The sequence below is a fragment of the Perca fluviatilis genome, chromosome 22 (assembly GCF_010015445.1).
Source record: "Perca fluviatilis chromosome 22, GENO_Pfluv_1.0, whole genome shotgun sequence".
NCBI classification, from domain to species: domain Eukaryota; kingdom Metazoa; phylum Chordata; class Actinopteri; order Perciformes; family Percidae; genus Perca; species Perca fluviatilis.
The window spans coordinates 24,658,535-24,671,364 of NC_053133.1; the positions used below are offsets into that span (position 1 = coordinate 24,658,535).

Below are 12,830 nucleotides of genomic sequence, written 5' to 3' on the forward strand. Positions count from 1 at the left end.
ACTATACAAAAAAAATAGGTTGCGGTTTTATAGGGAGTTATGTGCTGTAACTCACGTAGCATGTAGCACTTAGCACAACATTGCATTTCTGTTTGTGTAAAGATTAAACAACTGAGATACAACATGTTAATTAAAGAGGTGCTGATAAAGTGAGCCAGGCTAACGGTTCCCCCTGTTCCAGTTCATGGTAAGCTAGGCTAATCGCCTCCTGGCTGTTGAGCCGTAGGTAGCACACAGACACTGTGGAGTGGTATCGATCTGCCACTTGGTCAGAATGTAAATAAGTGTGTTTCCCAAAATGTCAAACTATTCCTTTTTTTAAATTTCTTCAGTTCTAAATACAGTGTGTTAAGCAATTTCTTTGTTTATCAGATAGCCTGTACATTTTCAGCAGCTAGCATCCTAAGGCTGTACAAATTATTTCTCACCACATTCAAAAACAGGACAGTAACTAGTGATCATTTTAATTAACAGGCAATCAATTAGATCTTCAATTAATCATTTAGTGAAGAAATTGTCAGATAATTGTGACATCGCAATTTTTGATAGCCAGTGTCTTCAAATTATTTGCACTGTCCGACCAACAATGATATTGAATTTACGATATAAAACAGAGAAAAAAAACAAGCTGAAAACTTGTTTTGCAGGTTTTGTTGCTTGATAAATGTCATAAACAAGTTTTTAACTACCGACCAATCTCTTCATTGTCTAATTGTATCAGCAATCAAACCTTTTAAGACCTAATAAAGCAACTCACTACTACCTGTGTTTTAAGTTTAGGCCTGTAATATGCTGGCATGAATGAACAATACAATCCAGGTTTTGTCTCTCTTTTACAACAATCCATTTACTAACTACACAGAGCCATTATAGCAACAGTTCGTTCTGAACATGAACAGGTTGTATGAAAGGAGAAAAAAAGCTGTGTTGATTTTGAGTTTCCCGGATGATTCAGATGGGGCCAGACGTTGATCCTGCACAGTTAATTCCTGCAGCATCAGAGGACGGAGAGCAGCCAAGACCGAACTCTTTGTACTGCAGCACCAGCTGGAGACGCCGCACTTGGAACCTATCCTCCGCTAGACAACACTATGATATCAGATGCAATTCTACAAACCACAGACTAAACAGGCAATCCAACAGCCTCGAGTGTGAGTGAGTGTCAGATCGGCCCCTAGCCAAAAACATATCAGCTGGCCAAAAACATATCAGCTGGCCAAAAAACATATTAGCTGGCCAAAAAACATATCAGCTGGCCAAAAACTTTTCTGGAGTAATTCCCAAAGCGTTCTTTTAGACAAAAATGAAAGGACAGAAAAAGGACAGAAGTTTCAGGGCCAGCAAAAAGAAAAATTAAGGTTTGTATCTGTATTTCCATTTTAATTTTAGTCTCCCAAATAAAGAAATTGGACACAATGGCAGACTGTTCGTGGATCTTCTTCCTCTTCTTCTTCATTGGTTTCTCCCTACATAGCTCTGAAGTTTCCTTGGATGCCCATGATGTGAGTTTAGTCCCCTCTCCTCAGCAGAGTCCCGTCCTGAGGAGAGGCAGGACTAGTGGGGGAATCCAGGTGTGGGGTGTGGGGGGGGCCCGCAGCAGTCCGAGGTGCCTCCTCCCGCCCTCAGCCGCAGGAGATGACAGTGAAACGTTTGGAGATGCAGGACATGTTGTGCAGCACGATGCCCAGGAGGAAGAGCAGCACGCACGCCACCAGGATCACTGTGCACACGCCGGACCACGTGGAGCCCTTCCCTCCTCCCACCGGGCCAGTAACTCTCCTCTCGCCCTCGCCTCCCTCCAGCCCCACCCCGACACCCTCCAGACCCATAGCCAAGCCCAGAGGCTGCTGCTCGGGCACGGTCACCACCGTCACCCCCTTCTGCTGGCCGCCGGGCAGGAAACGACATCCCAGCTCCCCCGGCAGGCCTAACGCCCGCTCTTTGGCGATGGGCAGCGGCAGCATGTAGCAGCCGTTGCTGGGGAGGCGGATGAAGACGGGCGTGTGCTCAGAGGCGTGAGGGATGGCGATGACAGTGATGATGTCCGGGTCATCCGGGAGCTGGGAGACGGACAGGCCCGGCGGGAGCTTGGTGACGCCACGGCACCAGGGGCAACGAATCTCCTTCTGGCTGCTGCGCATCTGGGTCAAACACACCGAGCAGCACGTGTGTCGGCAATCCAGGAGTTTGGGCCGCCGGCGAGGGCTGTAGTAGTTAAAGCAGATCTGGCACTCCAGAATGGAATCTTGGGAAAGAGTCTCCATTTTTTTTTTTTTTTTTTTTAAAGATAGGATAGGTGGTCCCTAATTATATTAGCAGACAACAGCAGTTATTTAAGATGAGGTGCGTCAAACGGGTCTCGGAGAAAGGCTGCACAACTCCAAGGGGAAGTTAAGACAGCACGCCGTCCACCAACATCCACGGCTTCACAGTGATGTCACAGCTCTTTGGTGGCAACATGGTCATCCATCTGCAACAGAACGGAAGAGAAATCATTGGTGAGACAGTGACGGCAGGAACAGTGAACGCTGTGGAGAGTACTTTGGTACTTGTTAACAAAAATGTTCTCTGGACATTCATATTTTATTTCACTTTTTCTACACTATTACTCTCTAATCCCACAATCCTAACCCTCAGCACTACTGTACATGCATAACTTTAACCAATACCCCAAAGTTACATGTCCTATCCGTAAAATCAACCCACCAAAAACTGTCCTCAAGTACAACAAGTACAAGAGTTTCACAAAAGTGCATGTTTAAACTAAATCTGAAAAGGACCTTGGAGAAAATTTGATTCGTGTGATCATGTGTGATTTGTCCGTGTTTTATTAATTCATTAAAAACATTTGTAAGCGTGTGAACATATCAGTTGTACACATGCATAAATCAGGGCTTGGTAGCCTCCCCAGCATTTAAAAATATTCAGAGGTATGCATGATTTGTATTTGAAGAGCTAAAACTTGCAAACATGTCGGCCCTTTACGACTTGTAACTGTTGCCAAACATCCCAAACATTTTTTTTAATTTATTTTTATTTTTTTTACAGACTACTTATCTCACAGCAGGGAGATAAGATACAACCCTGATTGAGGGAGATGCTGCAGTCAAACAATACATCATAAAGGATACTCATTATGTACAGCGCACATCGTACGTATCAGCTGCCAGCTGACTGCAGTAGGGGCCAGTTCATTAGGCCCTTCGCCTCAGTATCTGTGTTAAGTATGGCTAATTCTTTTAACTGTCTCCTTCAGGCCAAAGACTCCATAAACAATTTCTTCCTCCTCCTACTCCTCTTGCATAAATCACGTCTACCGTGTTAATCCAAGCGGAAGCCGTGATAGTTTTCTTTTACAGATGATTAAACCCTGTCAAAATAGCACCAAGGAAACAATGAATACTAAACAGGGTCCTACCGACTTTGCCTTTTCATTTTTTTGCCCAAATAGTCAAGTGTGAAAACTGCTGAGGACGGAAGATGACTAGATTTTTCTCTTTTCCCTTTCGCTGCCATCTTAACAGAGCCGGTGTCCCTCCGGGCACGACTGTGGGTAGACAGCTTGAGTGAAGAGTGACACAGATGGAGGGTGAGAGATGGAGAGAAAAGTGGTGATAGAAATGAGAAAAAAAAAAGAAAAAAGGTGACCACCGATTGCCCTGCAAAAACAGTACATCTCAGTCCTTTATCAAAAACAAGATCTCAGGCAATTAAACTTGTCATGGCGCCCTGTGGGGACACGGACGCGGCAATGACAGATAAAGAGTGTGCTCACACCAGGCATGCTCGGAGCAGTTGATTCAGTCTGGAAGGCCTTTAGTTTGGTTCATTTGGGGCGAGAGAGGACGATTAAATTCAACCTTGGGCGGTGGTAAATGACTGCAACAAGACAAGGATTTGATAGCATTCTATCGAACTGAAATCCCACGTAGAATCGGCTTATCAAAACCCAAATCCTTTTGAAAGCGTTTCATCGATTGACGCATCAATATCTAGACGCTGAAGTGCGGCAGACTAAACAAGGTAGACAAGATGCCCTTGGCCATAGCAACGTCCTCCAGCTCTTCCTGGGGAAAACTAAGACATTCCTAGGCCACATCGGATATATAATGCCTCCTGCAGGTTTTAGGTCTGCCCTGGGCTTCCTCCAGGTTGCCATGATCAGAATGCCTCCTTGGTAGGCATCCTGATAACAAGGCTGAGTCAACTCAACTCTTTTAAAGGTCCCATGACATGGTGCTCTTTGGATGCTTTTATATAGGCCTTAGTGGTCCCCTAATACTGTATCTGAAGTCTCTTTTATATAGACCTTAGTGGTCCCCTAATACTGTATCTGAAGTCTCTTTTATATAGACCTTAGTGGTCCCCTAATACTGTATCTGAAGTCTCTTTTATATAGACCTTAGTGGTCCCCTAATACTGTATCTGAAGTCTCTTTTATATAGGCCTTAGTGGTCCCCCTAATACCGCATTCTGAAGTCTCTCTTATATAGACCTTAGTGGTCCCCCTAATACTGTATCTGAAGTCTCTTTTTATATAAGCCTTAGTGGTCCCCTAATACTGTATCTGAAGTCTCTTTTATATAGACCTTAGTGGTCCCCTAATACTTTATCTGAAGTCTCTTTTATATAGACCTTAGTAGTCCCCTAATACTGCATCTGAAGTCTCTTTTATATAGACCTTAGTGGTCCCCTAATACTTTATCTGAAGTCTCTTTTATATGGGCCTTGTGGTGGTCCCCTTAATACTGTATCTGAAGTCTCTTTTATATAGACCTTAGTGGTCCCCTAATACTGTATCTGAATCTCTCTTTTATATAGACCTTAGTGGTCCCCTAATACTGCATCTGCAGTCTCTTTTATATAGACCTTAGTGGTCCCCTAATACTGTATCTGAAGTCTCTTTTATATAGACCTGTAGTGGTCCCCTAATACTGTATCTGAAGTCTCTTTTATATAGACCTTAGTGGTCCCCTAATACTTTATCTGAAGTCTCTTTTTTATAGCGGCCTTAGTGGTCCCCTAATACTGTATCTGAAGTCTCTTTTAATAGACCTTAGTGGTCCCCTAATACTGTATCTGAAGTCTCTTTTATATAGGCCTTAGTGGTCCCCTAATACTGTATCTGAAGTCTCTTTTATATAGGCCTTAGTGGTCCCCTATTACTGTATCTGAAGTCTCTTTCCCGAAATTCAGCCTTGGTGCAGAATAACAGCCACTAGAGCCAGTCCCACAATCAGCTTTCCTTAGGATGTGCCATTTCTGTGTCTGTAGCTTGGGAGGAGAGAGGGGGGGCAAGGTGGAGAGTGGGGGTGTGGCCTTGACCAAATGCCACCACTTTTAGCCTGCTTGAGTTAGCCATGAGTTCTCTCTCATGGGTGGGCCAAATTCTCTGGGCGGGCAAAGCAGAGAAAGGGGAGGTAACCTTGCTCCTTATGACCTCATAAGGAGAAGAGTCCAGATCGGCCCATCTGAGCTTTCATTTTCTCAAAGGCAGAGCAGGATACCCAGGGCTCGGTTTACACCTATCGCCATTTCTAGCCACTGGGGGACCATAGGCAGGCTGGGGGAACGCATATTAATGTTAAAAAACCTCATAAAGTGAAAGTTTCATGCCATGGGACCTTTAAAAGAAAGAAGAGGCAGTTTCACTCCAAAATCTTTCGAAACCATTACGGATTCTACTTAGGTTTAGTTTTTAGGCATGCACCTTTCCGCTCTTACAGATACGGACTGTATTTAGTGGTTTGAGTTTGGGCCAGGTGTGACCAATCCACATTGAATACAGGTTTGTCATCAAAATGCAGTGCTATCAGTTGATACATTCATTAAGTCAAGATGGTCCGCTGGCTCAGTTTTAGCACTTTGACTTGCATAAAAATGATCCCAATGAGTTCCAAGCAGTTTAGTACAGAGATTTTGAATTTAGGGGGGGAAAAAGACAGAAATGGTATCAAATCACTAATTGGTATCCCCGAGTTGAGATATAGTTGAGTGGCATGCATGGCTGTAGAGTCTTTGTTAGTACGGGTTCAATTATTTTTTTCAAAGAACCACACTGAACATAAAGAGCGTTTTTCAATTGAGAGTTGGATTAAATTGTTACTTATCAACATGTTCAAATTAATGCAACTTTTCACTTTACTAGCAGTCCATGAAAGCAAGACAGTGGGTGGCAAAACCTTAAAGAACAAAAACCGCAAAGACTGACATTTAAAAAGCTTTGCCATGTGGCCGGGTTAGCTCAGTTGGTAGAACGGGCGCACATATGAAAAGGTTTATTCCTCAAAGCAAAAGGTCCAGGGTTCGAGTCGAGTTTCCTGCATGTCTCTCCCCTCTCTCTCCCCTTTCATATCTCAGCTGTCCTATCCATTAAAAGGCAGAAATGCCCCAAAAAAATAATCGTGGGAAAAAAAAAAGAAGCTTTGCTATGAAGATTATATTATATTTGTTATTTAGCTCAGTGGTTACCTGAATGTTTTGCGCATAGCGTGATGAATCCAGATTTTTCAATATATCCAGTTACAGTTCTACGAAATGTAACCTAATCTTATTGTAAACCAAGCCAAGATGCCTCATCAACGTGAAATGCTGTGCCCAGGTAGCAGTAAGACCTAAGAATGCAAAGACAAGTCAACCTATCTGTGGTCGTCAGCATCACCCGCTTTAGCCCTCGCGTACGCCTCCTTCCTTTGCCCTCCCGCCAGCCTTCCCTGGGGCAAAACACACACTCTCTCCAGCCGGGGTCCGGAGGCCAGACCCTTCGCCCCTCGGGCCCCCTCAAACTTCACTCCCCCTGCTGACCTAGTTTCTCCACACCGTTACGGAGTCAAAGTCAAGGAAAAAGTGCCGGAAAATCCTGACAGGTTTTATGGAGAAGCGAGGAGAGAGGAATACGAGCACACAGGAGAGGGAAGCCGAGAAAGAGAGCTGCCCTTGAGGGGGCGAGACAGCCCAGGGTATTACCGAATCATTTTCCCAAAGATAAGGATTAGCTTTGATCTGACATAAATGCTTTGTGGCTCAATATTCCCATAAACCCAGTCGCTCTCTCTCTCTTGCCTTCCTTCTTCCCTTCTATTTTAAAAAAAAAAAGCTTTTCCTCTTCTGCTTTACATTCTTCATACTTTTGACCGGGTAACAGCTTTCCCTTTTTTCCCCCCTCAATCTATTTTCCTTTCCACATCTAACTTTACACTAGAGATGCACCGATTACAACTTTCTAGGCCGATTCCGATTTCCATTGAGTCAGGCCAGCCGATAACGATTTTAGCCGATTCCGATTTCATTTTTTCTAACCACTTTACGGCACACGCAAATATTTATTTTCTATCTTTTCTTTAATAGAGCATTTTGCACAGAACATAGAACATGTTTTGAACAGATAATGGATCACTATAAAATAGAACTATATTAATGACTCCTGGTGTGGGGAATTCACACACATCTAAAGTGCAATGTTAGAACCATGTCCTTCTTTTCCAATATCCAACTAAAAGAAATTGGTTTTTTGGTGTCGTCCCTCCGTGCCCTACTTTTTCCTTGCAGGTGTTGCATATTGCAAACTTGTTATCTTCTGCACACACGCTGAAGAATTCCCAAACAGCTGACATGTTGCAGGTTAATTCACGAGGTTCCCTACATGTGGGAGAACAGCGCCGACAAGCGCTTCGCACCGCAAGCGGGTACGCGCCACAAACGGCGAGAAAAGTTGAGAGAAAGGAAAAAGAGACTGTGCTGTCGCGTCCGTGTGTGCGTGCGTCGTTGAGAACTGTAACTCGAATAACTTATGTTGTCAGTTAATTGGCCGAGCATGTGATAACCGGCCAATTCCGGTCACCGGCCGGTCTATCGGTGCATCTCTACTTTCCACTCATTTTCTACATGGCAAGGACTCGAATCAAGCAGCACAATAAATGCAACGAAATATCGAAACAGTGATATTACCCACAGCAATTCACCCAAGTTAATTTTGTGCTATTAAAAATCCAAAGCCCAGGAATGGAGCCGTGTGTCGAGACGATTATTGATTTCACTCAAAATGAGCAATATCTGACTTGTTGCAGCTTCATTCAGCAGAATATACATCACAATCATTAGGCTGTCACATCTGAGAACTCCATTTACAGTTTTCGTTTCACTGCTGCTCTCAACGTCAACTCTCCACAGCCCTGATGACACAGTCGTCAACTCGGGATGGACGAGATGTGTCTAAGGTAACAATGAAAACACGGCCATCCAGGGTCAATTTTTCTCAAAACCTGAAGAAAATAACAAGCCGGCTCTTGAGGAGCTCCAAGGAGCGACCACGGCTGCAACTTAACAACAACAATATGATTTATCGGTTCAACTGAGCTGTAACCAGGGCAAACTGGCTTTTCAGCGAATGCTCAGTTTGTGACCCATTTTCTATCACACCTACATAGAAACACAAAAAAATACCCCCCCCCCCTAAAAAAAGGCCCTGGTGCAGCTTTAAACAACAATGATTCTCTCTATATGGTCCATTTCTGTAAAAGCGTGACTTCTCGTTAATAATTCGGAGTGTTTTTGTGGCGTCATCAGGGGAGCAGGGAAGGACGTATGACTTAGTAATGATGCAGAGTGACCGAGCAGCAGCCTCCACCACCCCAACATGCCTGTGGTCCGCTGGGAGTAACCAAACAACAAAAAAAAGACAGACACACACACACACACACAAACTGAACAAAACACACACAGACAAACACACACTGAACAAAACACACACACATACACGTTCCCTCAGGGCCTCCACACACAATCAGCCGAGGAGAAAGGGCACTCGTCCTAGCAGACAGAAGTTAAAAATAACCGCCACAGCCAGACGTACACACATGCACACACATATATACACACTGTACTCACACACACACACACACACACACACACACACACACACACACACACACACACACACACACACACACACACACACACACACACACACACACACACACACACACACACACACACACACACACACACACACACACACACACACAGCTCCACCCAGAGCTCGATGTAATAAACTACCTGGATGCAGCAGGAGGGAGGTGGGCTGTGTGAGCAGCATGGATGAAAAACTCGTAAATCTGCAAACCCTGAGGTGGTTTGAACCAGTGTGATGTAACTGTTCATATCATGCATGTGCATGCCGGGTCATTTTAGGACTTATGTTCACATCGAGCAGGTGCAACCTGAAATGTGCAGGCTTTTTCGTATGTAGCAAACTACAACGAGAATACTAAAAACATCAGATAACACCCCCGTAACACAATATCTTGTTGTTGTTCTTTCACAGTTAAATAGATATTTTACATTTTAAATGGAATGTGGTTGAAAGCTGCGGGGAAAAACCTAGCAAGTGGACCTTGAGTTAAGATTTTTGTCAAATTATCCATCTACTATAATCATAAATGACAGTAAGAGTAAATATAACCTAGTTTCACTGGAAATTCACTTTTTTATGAACAATAAAGTGCAAAATTATTAGCATTATTAAATATTACAATTATACGTAAAACCCAAAATAACATTGATACTGATATATCTTTGAAACGCAAATATCCTCTGATGATACAGGTGTATTTGTGTAAACTGTACAAGTATCCAAATCAAAATTTTGATTTAAAAGAATTATCCATATATCACATCAATATGGATGACAATGTATCAGTAATGATAATGACAATTCAGAGCACAGTGAACCACCAATAATAAATGTGGACATATATTTTTGAAGCATTTGTAATGCATACATTATTGCGAGGCTTGATATTGCACACAAATTGCCAATGTGAATTCATCGGAATTCATTTGGATGCAGCTGGTCTCTGCTCATAATAATAAATCATCTAAAAAAAATGTTGGAGTGACACAAATTGGTCCTTGGTCCATGGCCGAACGTTCAACTAAATTTCATTGAAATCTGTTGGCGAGCTTTTCAGATATCTATAACAACCAAACAAATTAAACATTTTTTTTAAAAAAGGACTGAAAGCTCTGTGGCAGCAGAAACAATCATGTCTGGACTGATGCCCATATTCACCCGTTTCTTCATGAGATTTTCAACAGATATCGCCGCTCAACTCTCCTCCAATACACCAAACAAGTCCCAACGCTATCTTTCCTTCATCAGATATTAAAAACACCAGAGAGCCAGGAGCAGACACATTTCCTATCACTTTCAAATCAGCCAGAAACAATGAAACTGAACACGCTCCATTTGGAGTCCATCCATGTGATTTGTGGCCCTTTCCATTACGCGCCAATGCACGTTCACTCATTTCAAAATGACAGATAAATGCATTGTGCTGGGATGCAGGTGTTCCATGTGTTGATTTTATGCTAATTGCTTGTCAGTTATGCATGCTAAAGTATGAAATTAATCTCAATAGCCTTGTTTTTTTCCAGTGAATAAAAGCAGAGGTGGTAACAGAACGGTTTATTCATCTTGACATGTTTCAACTATGAGATTTTAGTGGCAACATAAATAAACATGCCAAATCAAATGTGTTCTCGTCTTAGTCTTGACTGTGGGCAGTGTGCTGAGCCAGCATTTGCATACAGTCGGCGTGTTTCCTCACCCACACATTTTGGATGGGAGTCAACATTTCTTCCAGAGTACATTTAACAGCTAAAGTAGTCATGCAGTAGCGGCTGAGGCTAAAGGGCAACAGCGGCTGCTTTTTATGCTCCACAGTCCGCCTGTGCGTGTTAATCCAGAACTCATCAATTAACTTAACACTGCAGCCCATTTTTCATACACGTTTCATATAACTGCACAGGCGAGAAGGACGGAGAACAGTCAGTCCTTGACTAAGGTTACAGCATATAGGCTAGTATGGATATGTATTACAAAAATAAGCTAGTGTGCTGATCCTTACTTCTTCAAAAGGGCTGTGTGAGGATAATGTCTTGGCTTTTAAGGTTAAGACTGAGTTAAATTTGGGAAAATATAGGGATTTGGCATATAGTTGTGGTTAGGGTATAAGGAAAGCAAGAGAAATATTAATCTGAAGTGGAGTCGTGACAAAAAGAGATATCTCCAACGTAAATCCACATGAATCCTTCACTTCGTGTTCAACTTTCAAGTCACTGGAGAGATAATAATTTTTGGTCCGGTTTGAATTGAGCAATGGATTACAAATATGATGTTCGTCAATTTAAAAAGATATTTTTTCAGTCGTAAAGTCTCTTTCAGAAAGTCTCAGTTAGCCGTAGGTTTGTCGTAGTACCACTTTTTTTAGTGTGAAACCGCTCAGTGAACTACATCTCTCGTCTGACACAATTTATGTCCCCTAGCTTGATGCTCAACTTGCTCGCTAGCTAGCTAGCTTAGCTCTGTTCCACAACGCATGTAACGTTATCTTACCTGATGGGTTTTATCCAGTGACGTGTTTTTAGCAGATAAGCAAAAGAACAAGAACGATCAAAAAATGGGTCTTTCCCCATTCACAGAGTTGCTAGACGACCCTGGCTAAATTACAGGACCAAACTACTAGAACCACATATTTCAAAAGACACACGGAGACATTTTAGGGCTGGGGGTAAACGATTATTTAATGAATCGGGCGATTATTTTATTGATTAGTCAACTAATCTAACGACTAATTGGACGATTAATCTAACGATTATTTTTCGGTTGCTCAATTAATAAAAACCATAATGTATCTCAAATAAATACCAAAAAAATCTTAATATAAAAACAATTTTGCACAGCAAAAAATCTTCTGCTTTACACAAAATTAAATAAATACAATTATTTTACTGTTATACAAAATGAAAGGCCAGCCTGTTTACTCTTTTACAGTACAAACATAACTCTCTCATAACTCTAAAAAATTAATAAGTTGTAGTGCAAAAAAACACCGTGCAGTGCACAGTATAGACATTCCTGAGAGTGTTTAACACAATATAAAATTCCTGTTTTCAGTTTTACAGTCCCAACATAAATCTTTCCTGTACAAAGCTTGTGCAATCTGCTTGCTACCGTTAGCTAGATCTAGCAGCTGTACTCATTGGTGGTGCAAGGCTAACAAACGCATCCTAGCTCTCTGTGTGTTCGTGCTAGGTTAGTAGCTAACGTTCACGTTGGCTAACGTTAGCTACTATAGATAGTTGTGTTCTGCAGCCGTAAGCTAGCTACCATTCAAGCCAACATTAGATGATAACCAACGTTAGCTAAACACAGCTGTTTAGGCGCCAGTAGCTAGCTAACGTTAACCTTAGCTACTAACCTAGCACACAAACAAACCGCGCCGCGGAGCTAAGATAGTTAGCTAGCACCACCGGTGCGCAGAGCCCAAGCTACACAACACACTACGCAAACATGAAATTAATTTAGCCAACGTTAGTACTACTTGTTATTGTCTCCTTCACGAGTGACAATGGGGTGCCTCCGTTTCAGATGCTCCCACATTGCTGTTGTGCTGGTATGGTATGCTAACTCCATTTGGCAAAGAGCGCAAATAACGACACCTTTTACATTTGGGACTAAATTTGAAGTATACCCATACCTTCGATGATTTAGGGCAAGCTGTCTTTTAGGACTTTTTCTTTTATTGGGGCTTTTTGCAGGCCTTTGTTGGGAATTATGTGAGGAGGTTGCGGTTTCATTCTCCATTCTGCAATGTTTTGGTTTCCCAAGTGTTTGTGGCGAGCTGTTGCGAAGCGTCGACGCAAAAATTTGACATTGACACATTGCTACGGGCCTAAGACATTTGTTTTTAGTTGTTGCGGTAGCGAGCTGCACAGAGCCCTGAACACCCAATGATCACCCAACATCAGTGTTGAACCTCAGTAAGGCT

General features: G+C 42.6%; 1 protein-coding gene across 5 annotated transcripts in view; it reads right to left on the reverse strand.

Annotated features, from left to right (window-relative positions):
* Window positions 1–1,576: 1,576 nt before the first annotated feature.
* The window catches only part of rnf152 (ring finger protein 152), a 63,730-nt gene continuing 52,476 nt past the window's right edge, over window positions 1,577–12,830 (reverse strand). For all 5 annotated transcript variants that reach the window (XM_039790194.1, XM_039790196.1, XM_039790198.1 and 2 more), the window contains one exon: window positions 1,577–2,470. In XM_039790194.1, the coding sequence (XP_039646128.1) occupies window positions 1,623–2,264 (642 nt within the window). In that variant the 5' untranslated portion in view covers window positions 2,265–2,470 and the 3' untranslated portion in view covers window positions 1,577–1,622. The remainder of the gene's footprint in view (window positions 2,471–12,830) is intronic.